The sequence below is a fragment of the Triticum aestivum genome, chromosome 6D, assembly GCF_018294505.1.
Source record: "Triticum aestivum cultivar Chinese Spring chromosome 6D, IWGSC CS RefSeq v2.1, whole genome shotgun sequence".
NCBI lineage: Eukaryota > Viridiplantae > Streptophyta > Magnoliopsida > Poales > Poaceae > Triticum > Triticum aestivum.
In genome coordinates this window covers 6159745-6173830 of record NC_057811.1, presented here as the reverse complement: position 1 = coordinate 6173830, position 14086 = coordinate 6159745, and the positions used below count along the sequence as shown (strand labels likewise).

General features: G+C 49.4%; 1 protein-coding gene and 1 pseudogene across 3 annotated transcripts; one reads left to right on the top strand and one right to left on the bottom strand.

The window, feature by feature from the left end:
• Window positions 1-1802: 1802 nt before the first annotated feature.
• On the bottom strand, window positions 1803-8003 carry LOC123140696 (uncharacterized). 3 transcript variants are annotated; one of them, XM_044559981.1, is made up of 3 exons: window positions 6037-8003; window positions 4604-4678; window positions 1803-2181 (listed from the first exon to the last, which is right to left on the bottom strand). In XM_044559981.1, the coding sequence occupies exon 1, from the start codon at window positions 7869-7871 to the stop codon at window positions 6417-6419; it is 1455 nt and encodes a 484-aa protein (XP_044415916.1). In that variant the 5' UTR covers window positions 7872-8003; the 3' UTR covers window positions 1803-2181; window positions 4604-4678; window positions 6037-6416. The 3 variants fall into 2 exon arrangements, with proteins under 3 accessions (XP_044415916.1, XP_044415919.1, XP_044415918.1); XM_044559983.1 differs by having other exon boundaries at window positions 4604-8003.
• A 2810-nt stretch (window positions 8004-10813) lies between these two features.
• Window positions 10814-11892, top strand: LOC123142300 (uncharacterized; annotated as a pseudogene).
• The last annotated feature ends 2194 nt before the right edge of the window (window positions 11893-14086 follow it).

Genomic DNA, 14086 nt, shown 5'->3' with positions numbered 1-14086 from the left:
CATCCAACACTATCCGCATACATTTTTGCAATAACTCAAACCAACCGCATGAAATTCATTCAAACAAGTTTGGATTTCATATAAACACAACCTGATTTCATATAATTTCATATAAACATGATGGATTTCATTCCAAATACATCGAAGCGGTACTGGGTGGGATAATCTAAATGATCGCCGGCGTCCAGTCCCTGCCTCCAGCCATGAATCAAGAGAACTAAGATTTGCCTTTTCCAGTCGGCAGCAATGGCGGCCATGGTTTTTTTCTGCTCCGATGTCAGCCCGTCCCAGGGATCTCTGACCATGGAGGGATCCACGGCGGAGAGTGGTGTGGAGAGGGATGACTGTGGCTATGGACGGGGCACCGGAGCAGTGTTTTATATAGCACTGGTGGGCGGCAGACGAACGGACAGGTGGCGCCGGAGGAGCGCATCGGCAACCGTGTGCCATCAATGCAAGCGGCAGACGGATGGACGGGCCGCCGTCATGTCGTTTGAAGGCGGGGCAGTCGCTTGCACCAGTGAGCGGTCGCGTCCGCTCTGGGGGTGCATGAATGCGGGCGCTGACGCTCCGAAGTGGCGCCGACCGAAAACGCGCAGGAGTGTTGAGGGGTTTTTGCTTGGCAGGACAGTCATAAACGGGCTTGGGATCGGTCCGGACTCCTGCAAACCTCATCCACATTTGTCTCCGGTTTGCGGGAGAAATTGCGTCCAGACCACTAAGCGGCCCGATACAGGCCCGCGTTGGATGGCTTCCGCGGTCCGGATAACCCGGTTCGAACGATTGCGGGAGGTTTACAGGTCGGCGTTGGAGATGCACTAACTCCGTAACGTACTTTTGAATTACACGTCTTATTCGGATTGTCTTTGTTCATAGTCGAGGATCACACACTAGATACACTCTGTAATGTACTAGGTTAGTATCTGTTGTGTAATCTGCTTCTGTGTTGCAGGCTGTGTTTCCACTTCTGCAGATTGATGCTTGTCATGCAGAATTGACGTGTCTTGTTCATCATCTTTAAGTCGGTTTTAGGCTTTTAACACAAGTGGATCACAGTTGAATACTGCCTGGCTGCAGGGTAAATAGACCCAGAAAAATGATGCTTCATTTATCTGATGGAAGACAGACAATTTCGACAAGCGAATCTCAAGACTTGCATCATCATCTTGCGAGTACTCCATCGACAGACTTATTGGCAGCAAGATAGTGGTCAGCTAAATGGATGCAGAGTGCAGTTAAGTACACAAGGCAAAGGTGGCATGCTTTAGATAAATGAAAAGAAATATGCACTTGTAGACTGAATAATTAAAGCTTGAAAGACCATAGCATCAGAAACAGAGATGCGACTTCTAAATTCAGTACCTGCAGTTCCTTCTCTTCTTCACCACGCCACTCTTCCCTTTTGCAATCAACAAGCTACCCTGCCAATTACCTATTCTAGCTACTGTAGGCAGTCTCGTCATCGTGACAACAAGCAAAGAACACATAACAAATTCCTAGAAGCAAGAGAAGATATCTTACAGCACCCTTCTTCTTTGCCAAAACAACATTTCATAGGATAGATCGTACTCTGTCGCACTAACCTGGCTTGATAAGTGGTGGAAGGAAACTGGAGCGTTAACAATGTAATATAAATGTCTGACGATAGAATAGTACTCCAGATCGATCACCTGTATATGCTGTAAATGGTTATCAACTTATAGACTGGCAAGTCAAATTATTGTCAAGTGTTCTTTTTTTAGAAGAATAGGGCATCGCCCCGGCCCCATTTTTTATAAATGAGACCAACAGCAGGTCACAACATCAGTTTTACAAAACTCGGTATGGGGCACACTCGCCAACATCCAGAACGAATAGAGAGTTTCACAGGCAGCAAAACCCACTACTCTGATACAGAAACCTCTAATGAGGAAAGGGAAGGGAGGACCAGTCAGGTGGGGTAGATGGGCGTCAGCACCACAGCATCACACCCCACTCCCATCGTGCAACACTTAAGCATGGAGGGCCTCGAGGGGGGCACATGATCCTTCTTCTTCAGCCTGGATTCGGCCAGAGTAGCATAGGAGGCCTTCTTGCAAGCTCCCAGACCGCCTTGGTGGCATCCATCAACCTTGACCGATCTGCTCCAGTGCAGAGCACCTTCCACAGATCGCACCAGCTTGCAGCGTTTCTCAGCACGTCCTGCAATCCCAGCCAAGGTTAAAACAGATATCGTTCCTACGTTTCCAAATGGCCCAAAGAATAGCAGCGTTAAGAGTATTTTCCATAATGCGTTTTTTATTGCTCAGCCACCACCCTGCTATGTCCAGAAACTGAGGATTAGCGTTGCAACCAGTAATCTGATGCATACATATCCAGATCTCTCGGGCAACCGCACACTCAAAAAATAAGTGAATGCAAGTTTCAGGTTCAGAGCAAAACAAACAGCGCAAATCGTCAACATTTTGTCTCTTAGAGAGATTGTCTCTAGTGAGCAGCTTATTATGAGCAAGCAACCAGAGAAAAATATGAATCCTGGGGGGCACATGAATCTGCCAAACAGCAGGCACAAAAGTAGGCATAATACCCCTAAAATTCAAAATGGCATATAGGGAGCTGACTGTGTAAGCCCCTTTGGAATCTAACTTCCAAATAAGAGAGTCCTCCTCCTCAGATAAGGACAAGGATTGAGCAATGCTAAGGAGGTCGAACCACTGATGGAGGAGCCTCTCACCAACACATCTTCTAAAAGTAAGCTTCAGATTATTCCCATCCCAAGCTTCAGCAATGGTAACTTTTTGCTCATCGGAAATGGAATATAATTCCCAGAATTGGATAGCAAGACTACAAGTACCAAACCACTGATCCTCCCGAAATTTAACCTTTTTCCCATTGCCAAATTGCCAGTTATAGCCAAACATGGCAGCTTGGGCGGCCCACATCACCCCTTTCCAGAAGGGGGAAGCATGAAGAGTGGGGTAGGCAAAAATGTTAGGGGAACATGTATTATATTTAAAATCAATAATTTGCTTCCAAATCTTGTCTTTACCTTGCTCATATCTCTTAACCCAAGAGGCTAGGAGGCATAGATTCATATCAGCAAGGATAGGGATACCGAGACCACCATATTCTTTTTTCATAGTGAGCAACTCAATGTTAGGAAGATGGTACTTGAAATGACCATCATAGTTATCCCAAAAACAATGATCCAACTGAGAGTTCATAAGAGAGATGGCCCACTTGGGGAACCTAATAAAACGAAATAGGTAGGTGGGGATACTGGCCATACAGGCTTTGACCAGCACCAGCCTCTTGGCTGGAGATAGTAGCCTACCTCTCCACCCACGCCCTCTACTGAGGGTTTTTTCTACCACCGGTTGCAAATCCTCTCTCCTCAGCCTGGAGTGGTGCAGAGGAACACCTAGATATTTCATAGGCAACTCCCCAAGTTTGCACCCCAATGCTTGAGAAACAGGGCCAGAGATGCAATCAGGGACATTAAGGGGGATCAAATCACATTTATGAAAGTTGATCCTAAGGCCAGAGAGCTGCTCAAAGCACGACAAAAACCATTTTAAGTTTTGAGCAGTTTCAAGCTTGTCATCGATGAAAATGAGGGTATCATCTGCATATTGCAGACTGATTATTCCAGTAGGATACAACCTGGTCATCAGTCCTCTAATGTGAGAGTGCTGAGCAGCTCTAGTGAGCACCCTAGTAAACACATCGGCTACCAGGTTAAAGAGCAGGGGAGAGATGGGGTCTCCCTGTTTCACTCCTTTAGAGGCAATGAAGAAATGGCTGTTAACATTATTAATCCTGACCCCAACAGAGGCTCTGTCCAGTAAGGAGTGAATCAACCTGACCCATTTGGGGCTAAAGCCCCTATGGGCCAGCATCTTAAGAAGGAACTCATGACTGACTCTATCATAAGCTTTTTTGTAATCTAGTTTGAAAATGAAACCAGGGGTTTTGTGTGTCATAGCATCATGAATAATTTCATGTGCAGAGACCACACTCTCAACTATATACCTCCCCTTAATGAATGCAGATTGGTTGGGGGCAATCAAATCATCACAAATGGGGCCCAACCTATTGGTGGCACATTTGGCAAAGATTTCCTCACTGCAGTTGGTTAGAGCAATAGGTCTGAACTTCTGGATAGTAGAAGCATCAGGCTCTTTAGGGATTAAGGTAAGCAGAGAGAAATTGAGCCTATAAAGGTCCAATTCTCCTTTATCCCAAGCTGCAAACATATCTAATAAATCTTTCTTAACTAAATCCCAAAAATTTTGGTAAAAGAGAAAAGGAATACCATCAGGGCCAGGGCCCCCTTCAGAATAGGATCCAAACACTACTGCCTTAATCTCCTCCTCAGAGAAGGGGGCATTTAGGATCTCATTCTACTCAGGAGAGACTCTAGTAGTATCGTCCCAAAAGGAGTCCTCTAGCTCTAAGTTTAATCCCTCTTCTTTACCAAACAGAGACTTGTAGTAGTCTACAACTATCTTAATAATATCATCTGTATTATCAGCATGACCTAATGGCCCCTCCAGGTATGAGATATTCTTTTTCCTCCTCCACTGGTTAGCAACAGCATGAAAGTATGCAGTATTATGCTCACCTTCAAGGATATCTCTCTCCCTGGATCTCTGTCTTGCTTTGATCTCCTCATTCATCCAAATCACTCGGAGTTCACCTGCAAGATCGGACATCTTTTGCTTAGAATGAGGGGATAAAATTTGTGTTTCAGCAATAACATCCAGCAGATCATACTCAGCCACTAAGTGCTTCTTATGTCTGTTCTGTTCAGCCTCTACATTAGCACTCCACCCCCTCAAACACTTCCTTAGCCTCCTAAGTTTAAACTGAAACCTAGCAGCAGGATCAGCTATATCATAGGGTGAGTTCCAGGATTTCTCCACAATCCCAGTAAACCCCTCAATCTCAAACCACCACTTCTCTAATCTAAAGATTTTATCCCCGGGCGGCTTAATAGCACCAGTGTCAAAACCAAGGGAGTTTGTTCGCTACCAACCCTGGGAAGGGCTTTAAGCATGACTGCAGGATATATCTGCTCCCAGCAGGTGGACACAAAGACCCTATCTATGTTAGTCATGATCAGATTATCCTGATTATTGGCCCAGGTGAACTTTCTACCAGAGTTCACCAATTCAACCAACCTCATACAGTTGATCCAGTCATTGAACAAATCCACCCAGTGCAGGTCAACCATACCATTACTTTTATCCTCAGAGGATCTAACTAAATTAAAGTCCCCTCCAATTAAAGTTGGACCGGACCAGCAGTTCATAACATTGTGCAGTTCATTAACAAATTCAAGTTTATGCTCTTCGTAAGCTGAGCCGTAAACAGAGATGAATCTCCACAAATGTTTGTCTACCTTACTAAGCAGGATGCAAGAGACAGAGAAGTTGAACATATTACTGGAAATAATGTCAAATTTCTCATATCTCACCCCCACTAGTATACCCCCAGCTGTCCCAACTGCAGGAAGCCACTCCCAGGAGAAGGAGCCTCCCCCATCCAAAGAGGATAGTTGAGAAGAGGTAAAACTATCTTTTTTAGTTTCAGAAAAAACAATAATGTCAGGGCATGTATCTCTAATGAGTTCATGCACTAGCTTACACTTGTCAGGCTTATTGAGGCCTCTAATATTCCAAATTAATCCTACTACCATGGAAGCATAGGGCATCATCCTTTTACTACTCCTCTTGGAAGACACTTGTACCCAGGTCCCATCCAGATCAGAGCACTCACTAGTGTGAGTCTCTAAATCACCATCATCTCCACAATTGGAGAATCCCCTAGCATATTCTTCTTCACTAATGTCAATGTTATGAGGAAGAAATGCATCGGGATTGTCAATTTTAAACCTAGCTACTCTAATACATTCAGTGTTTTTAATAACAACAATGTTGTGTAGGATATTCTCCTAATCCTTGCCAAGGCTAATGCCAGCATCCAAAGCTTTCATCTGCAGATTATCATCTGCCAGAACAGCAAATGAATTATTAGAGCAAGGGAGATTGTTACTTGTCTTAGGAATTTCGAGGTTTTTGACTTTTAGCAAATCAGAAGCTCTCTGAATAGCATTTTTCCCATCTCTCTGAATTCTGTTACTCATCCTAGGAGCAACTACAGGCCCCCATGCATTCTTGCCAGTCATAGAACTACGAGCCATAGGAATGAGAGGTCCACCAGAGAAAAGTGGGTAATCTGAGAGATCCAGGTTGTTGGAACCTTCCTCGGCCTCATCTTCAAATCTTGTCAGCAGAGCAGCACTAATATTCTCAGCAGGTTTTTTGAACTTAGCAGTGGATGCAGATCTGCCAAACTTGCCCTTGAGGGCTGGGCTTCCTCCATAGTTAAAATTATTCACCACCACCTCAGTTTCAACACATTGTCCTGTAGTTTTACTTTTGCCAGCACCCCCAGTAGTTGGACCTCCAGCAGCAGGAGTTGATGAACCACCACCATTTCCATTTACAACATTTTTTTAGTGTCCATAGCTCTCCTTCTGCCATTTCCATCACTTTTCCCAGAGTTATCATCCAATAGGTCATCTCCCCTATTATCACTAGAGGGATCACTAGATTATCCCCAGCATCCACATGATCAGTGACCAGGGAGAACTGGAGTAAGTATAGCTCCTTCTCAATCTCCGCCAGCCTATCTTTTGGGATTTTGGAGTGATCTCTAACAGCCACTTGGATGGTTACATTCTTGAAAAAGCTTCTGAAAATCTCCTGCCAGTCCACATTAGTCAGGATCCCAAACATAGAATCAACTTGGGAGATAACCTTCCAAGTGATCCACTTTGGAGGCAGGCCCGTCACATTAATCCAGACATCTTGGGTCTCTGCATAGCATTCAATCTCTCCCTCCCACTTCATAAAGGACACAGTGACTCCCTTCTTCTTTAGGTTGATGGAAGGCAGCTCAATAAGATCTTTGACCTTCATGTGAGGGGGGAATCTAACTAGGAACTGCTTCTCACTCAGCTTTCTAATCTGCCACGGCCAGTTAGTCCTCCAGATCTCTGAGAAATTTTGCTTAAGTTCTTGGACAGTAACAGACCCTTCCTCAATGACTGCAATCCCAACATTGGAGAGGTTCAGCCATTTGTTGTCATCCGCCCCACTGCACTCAATGTGGAAAAAACCCAAACCCACATTAGCACTGCCAAGATACGTAGCAGCAGGGAGAGGTTTAAACCAGTTAGGACAGGCATCCATGTGATGCCCGACCTTATGACAGATGAAGCACAGTTTGGCAGCGACGCACTGCCCCACATAATGAGCCGACTCACCACAGTTGTAGCAAATGACATCCTTCAGTCTCATGTCATAATTCACAGCAGCTTCAACACATGCAACTTGCACAGGATTGGATTTCTCCCCAGCAGTTTCCACAGCTCCACGATATCTCTGATTTTTCTGGGTCTTCTTCCTTTGATTTTGAGGTTGGTTCTCCCCAGATTGAGGTACAGAGCTGGAGCCCGCCCCCATGGTAACAACCATCTCCGGGTGGAAGATCTGCTGCGGGAAGAACTGACCTGGGAACCCAAACTGAGGCCCCATCTGCTGCATCATCTGTTGCTGTGGCATCAATTGTTGCATTTGGTGTTGAGGAAGAAAGAACTGTGGCCACTGCCCAAACTGAGGAGAGTTCCAGACCCCAGGGGGAGCGCCAGAGGTCATCCCAGGGCCCTGGTACTGGATCTGAGCCTGCGCAGTTTGCCCAACCGAGGAGGGCAGGGGGGTAGGGGCTCCGCCATGGTGGAAGGCCATAGGTCCGCCCCCGGCCGCACCACCCCCACCAGGCCTGGGGTTTGGCCTACGACCTCCACCCCAGCCTCCACCCGCCATCTTGATGATCTCAGCGTAGGTACTCCTCCACTCGCGAGCACTCCACTCCTTAGCAAACGAGAAGGATTTGGGAATCGGGAGGTGTGGAGAAACCCTAGCCGGGAAGCAGTCAGAGGTGGAGAATTTCCTGGCCTCGAACAGGTCCTTATGGATCCAGACCAGGGTAGGTGAAGCCGGCCTCCGTTTCGGCTTTGGGGACGGCACCACCCACAACTGCCCATAGAAATCGAAGACGTCATCTCATCTCCGCAAACCTCCCCAGAAAACGCCCTAGCAGAATCCACCATCACCTGCCTTCGTGGCCCCACCACTCGCTCAGAGGCAATTCGACCCTTCCGAGTTTGAGCTCCACGGCAACCATGGCCACCCTCCCCATTGCCCCGAAAAGGGGAGGGGGCAGGGGACGGAGAACGGGATCTAAGAGTTGTAGAGCTGAGAGGGAAATCGAACCTGCCCACCACCAGCCGACTGGGAGCTTCAACCCTGCCCCAGACCGAAGTCAATCCGGGTCTCGGAACAACCTCCACCGTCGGCTCTAAACTCTGGAGGTGGATTCGGCTTCCCTGGCCGCCCAGTACAGAATCGACTCCATCGTAATCATCCGCCCTGACGAAAACATCCTCTCTCGTTCCTCGTCGGACATCCTCGACATCGCCCGGATTGCGAGGTCGTGGCGAGCATCTGTCACCGCCTGCATCGCTCGCATCGCTGTCCGCTCCAGCCGGCCTACCCTTGTCAACAGCGCCCTGATTTCGTCGTCCAACGCGCCAGCCATCCGTGGATTTCACCACCACCGACCTCCCTGGGGATGCGCGAATCGCCTGTCCCAGCCCCGACCCTGAGAATAGGAGGGGCGCCCCTCCCACTAGGGAGGTGGGGGGATGCGGCAGACTCGCTCGCGCGAAGGAGAAGCTCCGGGGATCTGTCTCGGGGCGGCGGTGGGGGGAGGTGAACGGCGGGGTGGGGGCGGGGAGCGGTGGAGCGGTGGAGCGAAGAAGGAGGGGTAGGAGGAGTAGGGCGAACGGGAGTGCGGAGGTTGACGAGCAGCACCCTATTGTCAAGTGTTGCTGATATTGTTCAGTAACCTCCATCCTTAATCCTTTTCTCTACTGCTTGGAACAGAAATGCCATGTGTAAAGAAGAAGGACATGAGGAAGTTCGTGGGCGGTATCTTTGTCGTCAGGAATTGTACCTGGTAGCAGAAATTTTATTAGAGAGTCGATAACCAACATGATCTGCGGATACCTACAACTTAGGTAGGACTATGGATAGAAGAATTTCTGCAGTAAATAATAATTGGATGATTCAGAACAAGAGCTCAAGGCTAGTAGAACAACAATTCATAGACAAGGCTGCTCATTCATGCTGGACATATATTTTGCTGGAAATCGTAGCTCCCATGCGGCATCAACAACTACTATATTCAAATACTGAACTATTGTGATTAAAACTTGTACCAGTTCAGTAACAGTGTGGACCCTGCAATCTTGGTGTTTGCTCTGCTTGGTACACCCAGCCTGCTTCCACCAACATCAGTGTTGCATTTCTAAATCTTGTTATGAAAAAACATTTTTTGGAAATCCTAATGGATATGTTGCATCCCATCTTAATACCTGCGTATCGATCGGTGTGTGTGGGAAAAAGGAAGATGGAGAGACCTACAGAGATCGTGGGAGACAGACCTAAATAACAAGAACGTGTGTGCGTGATGTAGAGGATGCCGAGTGGGGAGTGTGTGTGCATGTGTGCTTGTTGTAACACGCTTGTACTCACGGCTGTAACGGTGCTTAACTGCATGACCTAGTCCTATGGATAGCTATATATCTGTGCGGCACCACCTCACCCATATCCCTGCATGTATGGATCGGTGGTGGCCTTCCCTTGTATATGTAACATGTCGTGTGAGTAATACAATCAGGCAACGAGTTCCATACTTTTTCTATAACAACTGTGATTTTCCTTGTAAGTTTTGAAGAGATGTTTTTTAGAAATAAATTAATAAGTGAGCAAAGCTTTCGCTTGGACCTCTAGGCCCCTAGAGAATCAACAATGCCATATTGTAACAATAGTACAATACTAATACCTAGACAACACTAATACTCCTAACAACAATATTAATCCTTCACTCGTGACTTGGGCCTCAAAAGCATGAGTGACTCAGAATAGTATGCCAAGTTTCTTTTAGACAAGCAAGATGTATTGTTGGCTTTGTCATGACGTACAACTTGCTTGTAATAATAAGATAAACATATGTAGATGATATCACATATTGATAAGTGTGTTGGGACTTGAGTTGTGTGATTAGCAATGGCATGTTAAAACATTAACCATCTGTTGCTGGGTGATTGCATATCCTTCTGCCTTATCTCCCTAGTTTTAAAATTATGGATGCATAGCTAGGGAGCTCTGTCAGAGCTAATTCCAAATGAACTATGTAGAGGAATAGGATGCATCTCTCAATGTATTGATTGGGTGCATATGCACATGTATCCCATTGTTAGAGTCCAGGAAAAAATGAAGCAACCTCAGGGCGTCTGATTCTGGGCCGTCGGATTAGGCGTCCAAAATGATCTTGGCCGTCGGATCTTCTTTTGGAGCGATACTGGCCGTTGGATCATAGAAACACCGCTACAATGAATAGTGCTATTTTTTCTGCACCCGCACTGCCACGCTAGGGCTCCATGACACGGGGGACCCAGGCGTGGTGGGTCGCGCCCATCAGCGACCACGGAGTGCGGAGCTCTCGGTGTTGAGTGCTTCTGGTTGAGAGGTTGTGCCGCCGCCTATAAATTTGGTGGCACGCCAAGGGTACTTTCGTCATTTCAGCTCGTGGAGTATAAAGTGCAGCCGGTGAAAACCTAGCCGCCACCTCCCAGCCCAGCCAACACGCCCTCGCCTCGCCCCCTCCGCTCGCCGCGGATCTCACCTGACCGATCGGAGCCATGTACCCGTGCCCGTTCGTGCGGATGCTGGTCAGCAACCTCGCCCTCAGAATGCCGATCGCTCCGCCCGCCGCCGTCTGCCCCTCCGCCTCGCCCTGCTACATCAAGATCTGGCTCGGCAAGATGGCTTGCTAGACCGCCGCCGCGCCGCTCGTGCTCTCCGCCGCCGCCGCCGAGCAGCCCCCGTCCGGTGGCCTGGCTGTGGCCTTCAACCTCTCCGAGGCCGATTTGGAGTGGTTCGCCCGCAAGCCCTCAGTCTTCTCCCCTCCCTCGGGGCCGCCACGCTCAAGGTGTCCGTCTATGCAGGCTGCAAGGGGACTACATGTGGGGTCAGCTCCGGGCAGCTGTTCGGGAAGGCGACCATCTCGCTGGATCTCAAGGGCACTGAGGCCAAGCCCGCGGTGCTGCACAGCGGCTCGATTTCCGTCGGGAGGTGCGGTGTTGGCGGCAAGGGTGGGTCCGCGATTGCAGAGCTCAGCATCACCGTCCGCGCGGAGCCTGACCCGCGGTTCGTGTTCGAGTTCGATGGCGAGACGGAGTGCAGCCCGTAGGTGATGGTCTGGGGCAGCATGAAGCAACCCATGTTCACCTGCAAGTTCGGCTGCCGCACCAACAGCGACCTGCAGACGTCAGTCGCGCAGACAGAGCGGGAGGTGGCCGGGAAGGAGCGCAAGGGCTGGTTCGTCACGGTGCATGACCTCTTGGGCTCCCCCTTCGCGCTGGCATCCATGGTGACTCCGTTCGTGACCTCGCCGGGGATGGACCACGTGGGCCGCTCCAACTCGGGCGCATGGCTCATCCTCCGGCCCGCGGGCGACGGCGCGTGGAAGCCGTGGGGCTGGCGACAGACGCATCCGGCTCTCGTCTCATGTACGCCACCGCGGCACCCGTCCTCTTGCCACGTCCTCTCCCGGTGGCTGGGCCTCACTTTTCTCGATGATGCGTGTTTTCCTTACACGCGCTGCTGCCAAAGTACTAGCAGTAGTGCAGTTTATTTAAACTCGCTACTACTAAGTAGCAGTAGCGAGTTATTTTGTCCAGCGCTATTACTAAGATTCTATGTATAAGGTTTTCCCTAGTAGTGACGCCGCGGATTCAGCGTGCTCCCTTGTGACCTCCATGATGGAGAAGGGCGGCCGCTGCCGCCGATGAAGAACGACATCGAGACTGCGCTGCCACCCGTCCTTCTCCTGCTACATAGCTCGGCCACGCTGATAAGTGGCTCGAATGGTGATCCCAGCTCTTCATGCTCGACCATGCCGATACGTGCCTTGAATGGTGATCCCAGCTCTTCGTGCTCGACTCGCCCTGCCTTGTTAGGTGCTCTTCCTCTGGTCTCTGCCATCATTTTCCATCCATTGGCAGCGCGCGGTAGCTGTGGCGGCGGTGGCATCGGCGGCGGCGGCGGGTGCTGCATGGGCGCCAGATGACGAGGCGCCGGTGGTGGTGGTGTCGAAGCGCCGTGAGAGAGGCTGGCGGCTAGGGCGGTGTGGGCGGCACGGGTACGAAGATTCTTCATCCGCCACACCTCCAGACGAAGATAGGCCACAACCCGCTCATAGGTGGGGTTGGCCATGAGGGTGAGGTTGGACGCGGCGTTGCCGAAGTCCTTGTTGAGGCGGCGGTGAGCGTCGACGGAAGAAGCTCATCTTCAACCTTGAACCCAACGTCATTGAGCTCATCGGAGAGGGTCTTGAGACGGAGACAAAAGGCGTCGATGGTGGAGTCATTCTGGTGACACCCAAAGAACTCCTGCTGCAATAAAACGATCCGCTGGAGCTTGTTGTCGGTGAAGAGGCCATTGATCTTGGTCCACACCATGTAGGCATCGTCCCCATCACGAACGACGGTGTGGACGATGTCCAGAGAGACGGTGAGTAAGAACCACCGGATGAGGGTGGCGTCGATGGCCAACCAGTTGGCGTCGCGGTTGCCGGCGAAGAAGTTGGTGAGGCCGTCCACATGATCACGAAGGTTGTACTCACGGAAGAGGAGATTGAAGTAAGTTTTCCAGGCGTAGTAGTTGGCGGAGGTGTGGGACAGGGTGATGGGAACATGATCGGAGAGGGGGATGTTGCGGATGTCAGCGGCAAGTGGCTCATCGGGTTCAGACCCATAGGAGGAGTTGAAGGGGTTTTTGGGACAAGCGGAGGACGTCATGGCGGCACGCGGTGGGAGAGGCAGCGGCGCGGGGTGGATTAGGGTTAGGGTTTTGCGGTAGAGGGAGGGAAAGGTGCGGTGGGAGAAGGGCAGCAGGAGGGAAGCGGCACGGTAGGAGGGAAGGTGCGGCTAGGGTGGGCGCGGCGTGGCAACTGGGTTGCAGCGGCTGCGGCGGCCAAGGGAGGTGACGGCGGCGCGGCTAGGGCAAGGACCGAAGGTAGGCTGATACCATCTAGAGGAATAGGATGCAACTCTCAACGTATTGATTGCGTGCATATGCATATGTATATATAGTATATAGGAAAGTCCTATCCTCAACTATAAACAACGAGGAAGACTTGGAGTAAAAGGAATACACGTGCTAAATACATATACTCAACAAACTAATTCACTAAAAGCTATAATATGGAAAATACAGCATGGTACTATTACTGATTCCCGTGTCACTGATTGCAACGATCCCGTCCAAGCTTCTGACATGTGGTGCTTTTGTCCATGGCAACACATGTGTCCGTACAAGCTAAATTGGAAGTAGGCAGCTTGCTACGTAGTTGTGCGTTTCTTGGATCATTGTATTCTTTTTTTGCATTGGATCATTGTACTTTTGATCTAGGGCTTAGAAGGATCACTTGACTATTTGTTGCAGCCAGGGAATGAACTTGGTGGTTATGGAGGTATCAATGACATTGTACCGACGTCAATCGTGATTATCTCTAACACTGGCAACTGATAGCTTGTCTCCAATGCACTAAAAAAAGAAGAGAAATGACATGGCAGGAAAAATTGAAAATGCAGCACTTGAATACTCCAGCTGCAGGTCTTCTCATACCTCTGCTGACCCAATCTGTCTAGATTATTCTTGGTCTTTTTCTAAAGCAGTTCATGTACAAAATCTAAGTTTTCTTCTTTGATAAATCGAAAACTGGATCCTGGACACTGCAACCCACGTTTCATCTATGATCCATCTGGGCATCTAGGCATTGACTAGTAGAAAAGGGGCCTTTGGTTCGGCCGGGTCAGCCCATTAGTCCCGGTTCAGTCCAGAACCGGGACCCATGGGGGCATTGGTCCCGGTTCGTGAGCCCAGGGGGCCGGCCGGGGCACGTGGGCCAT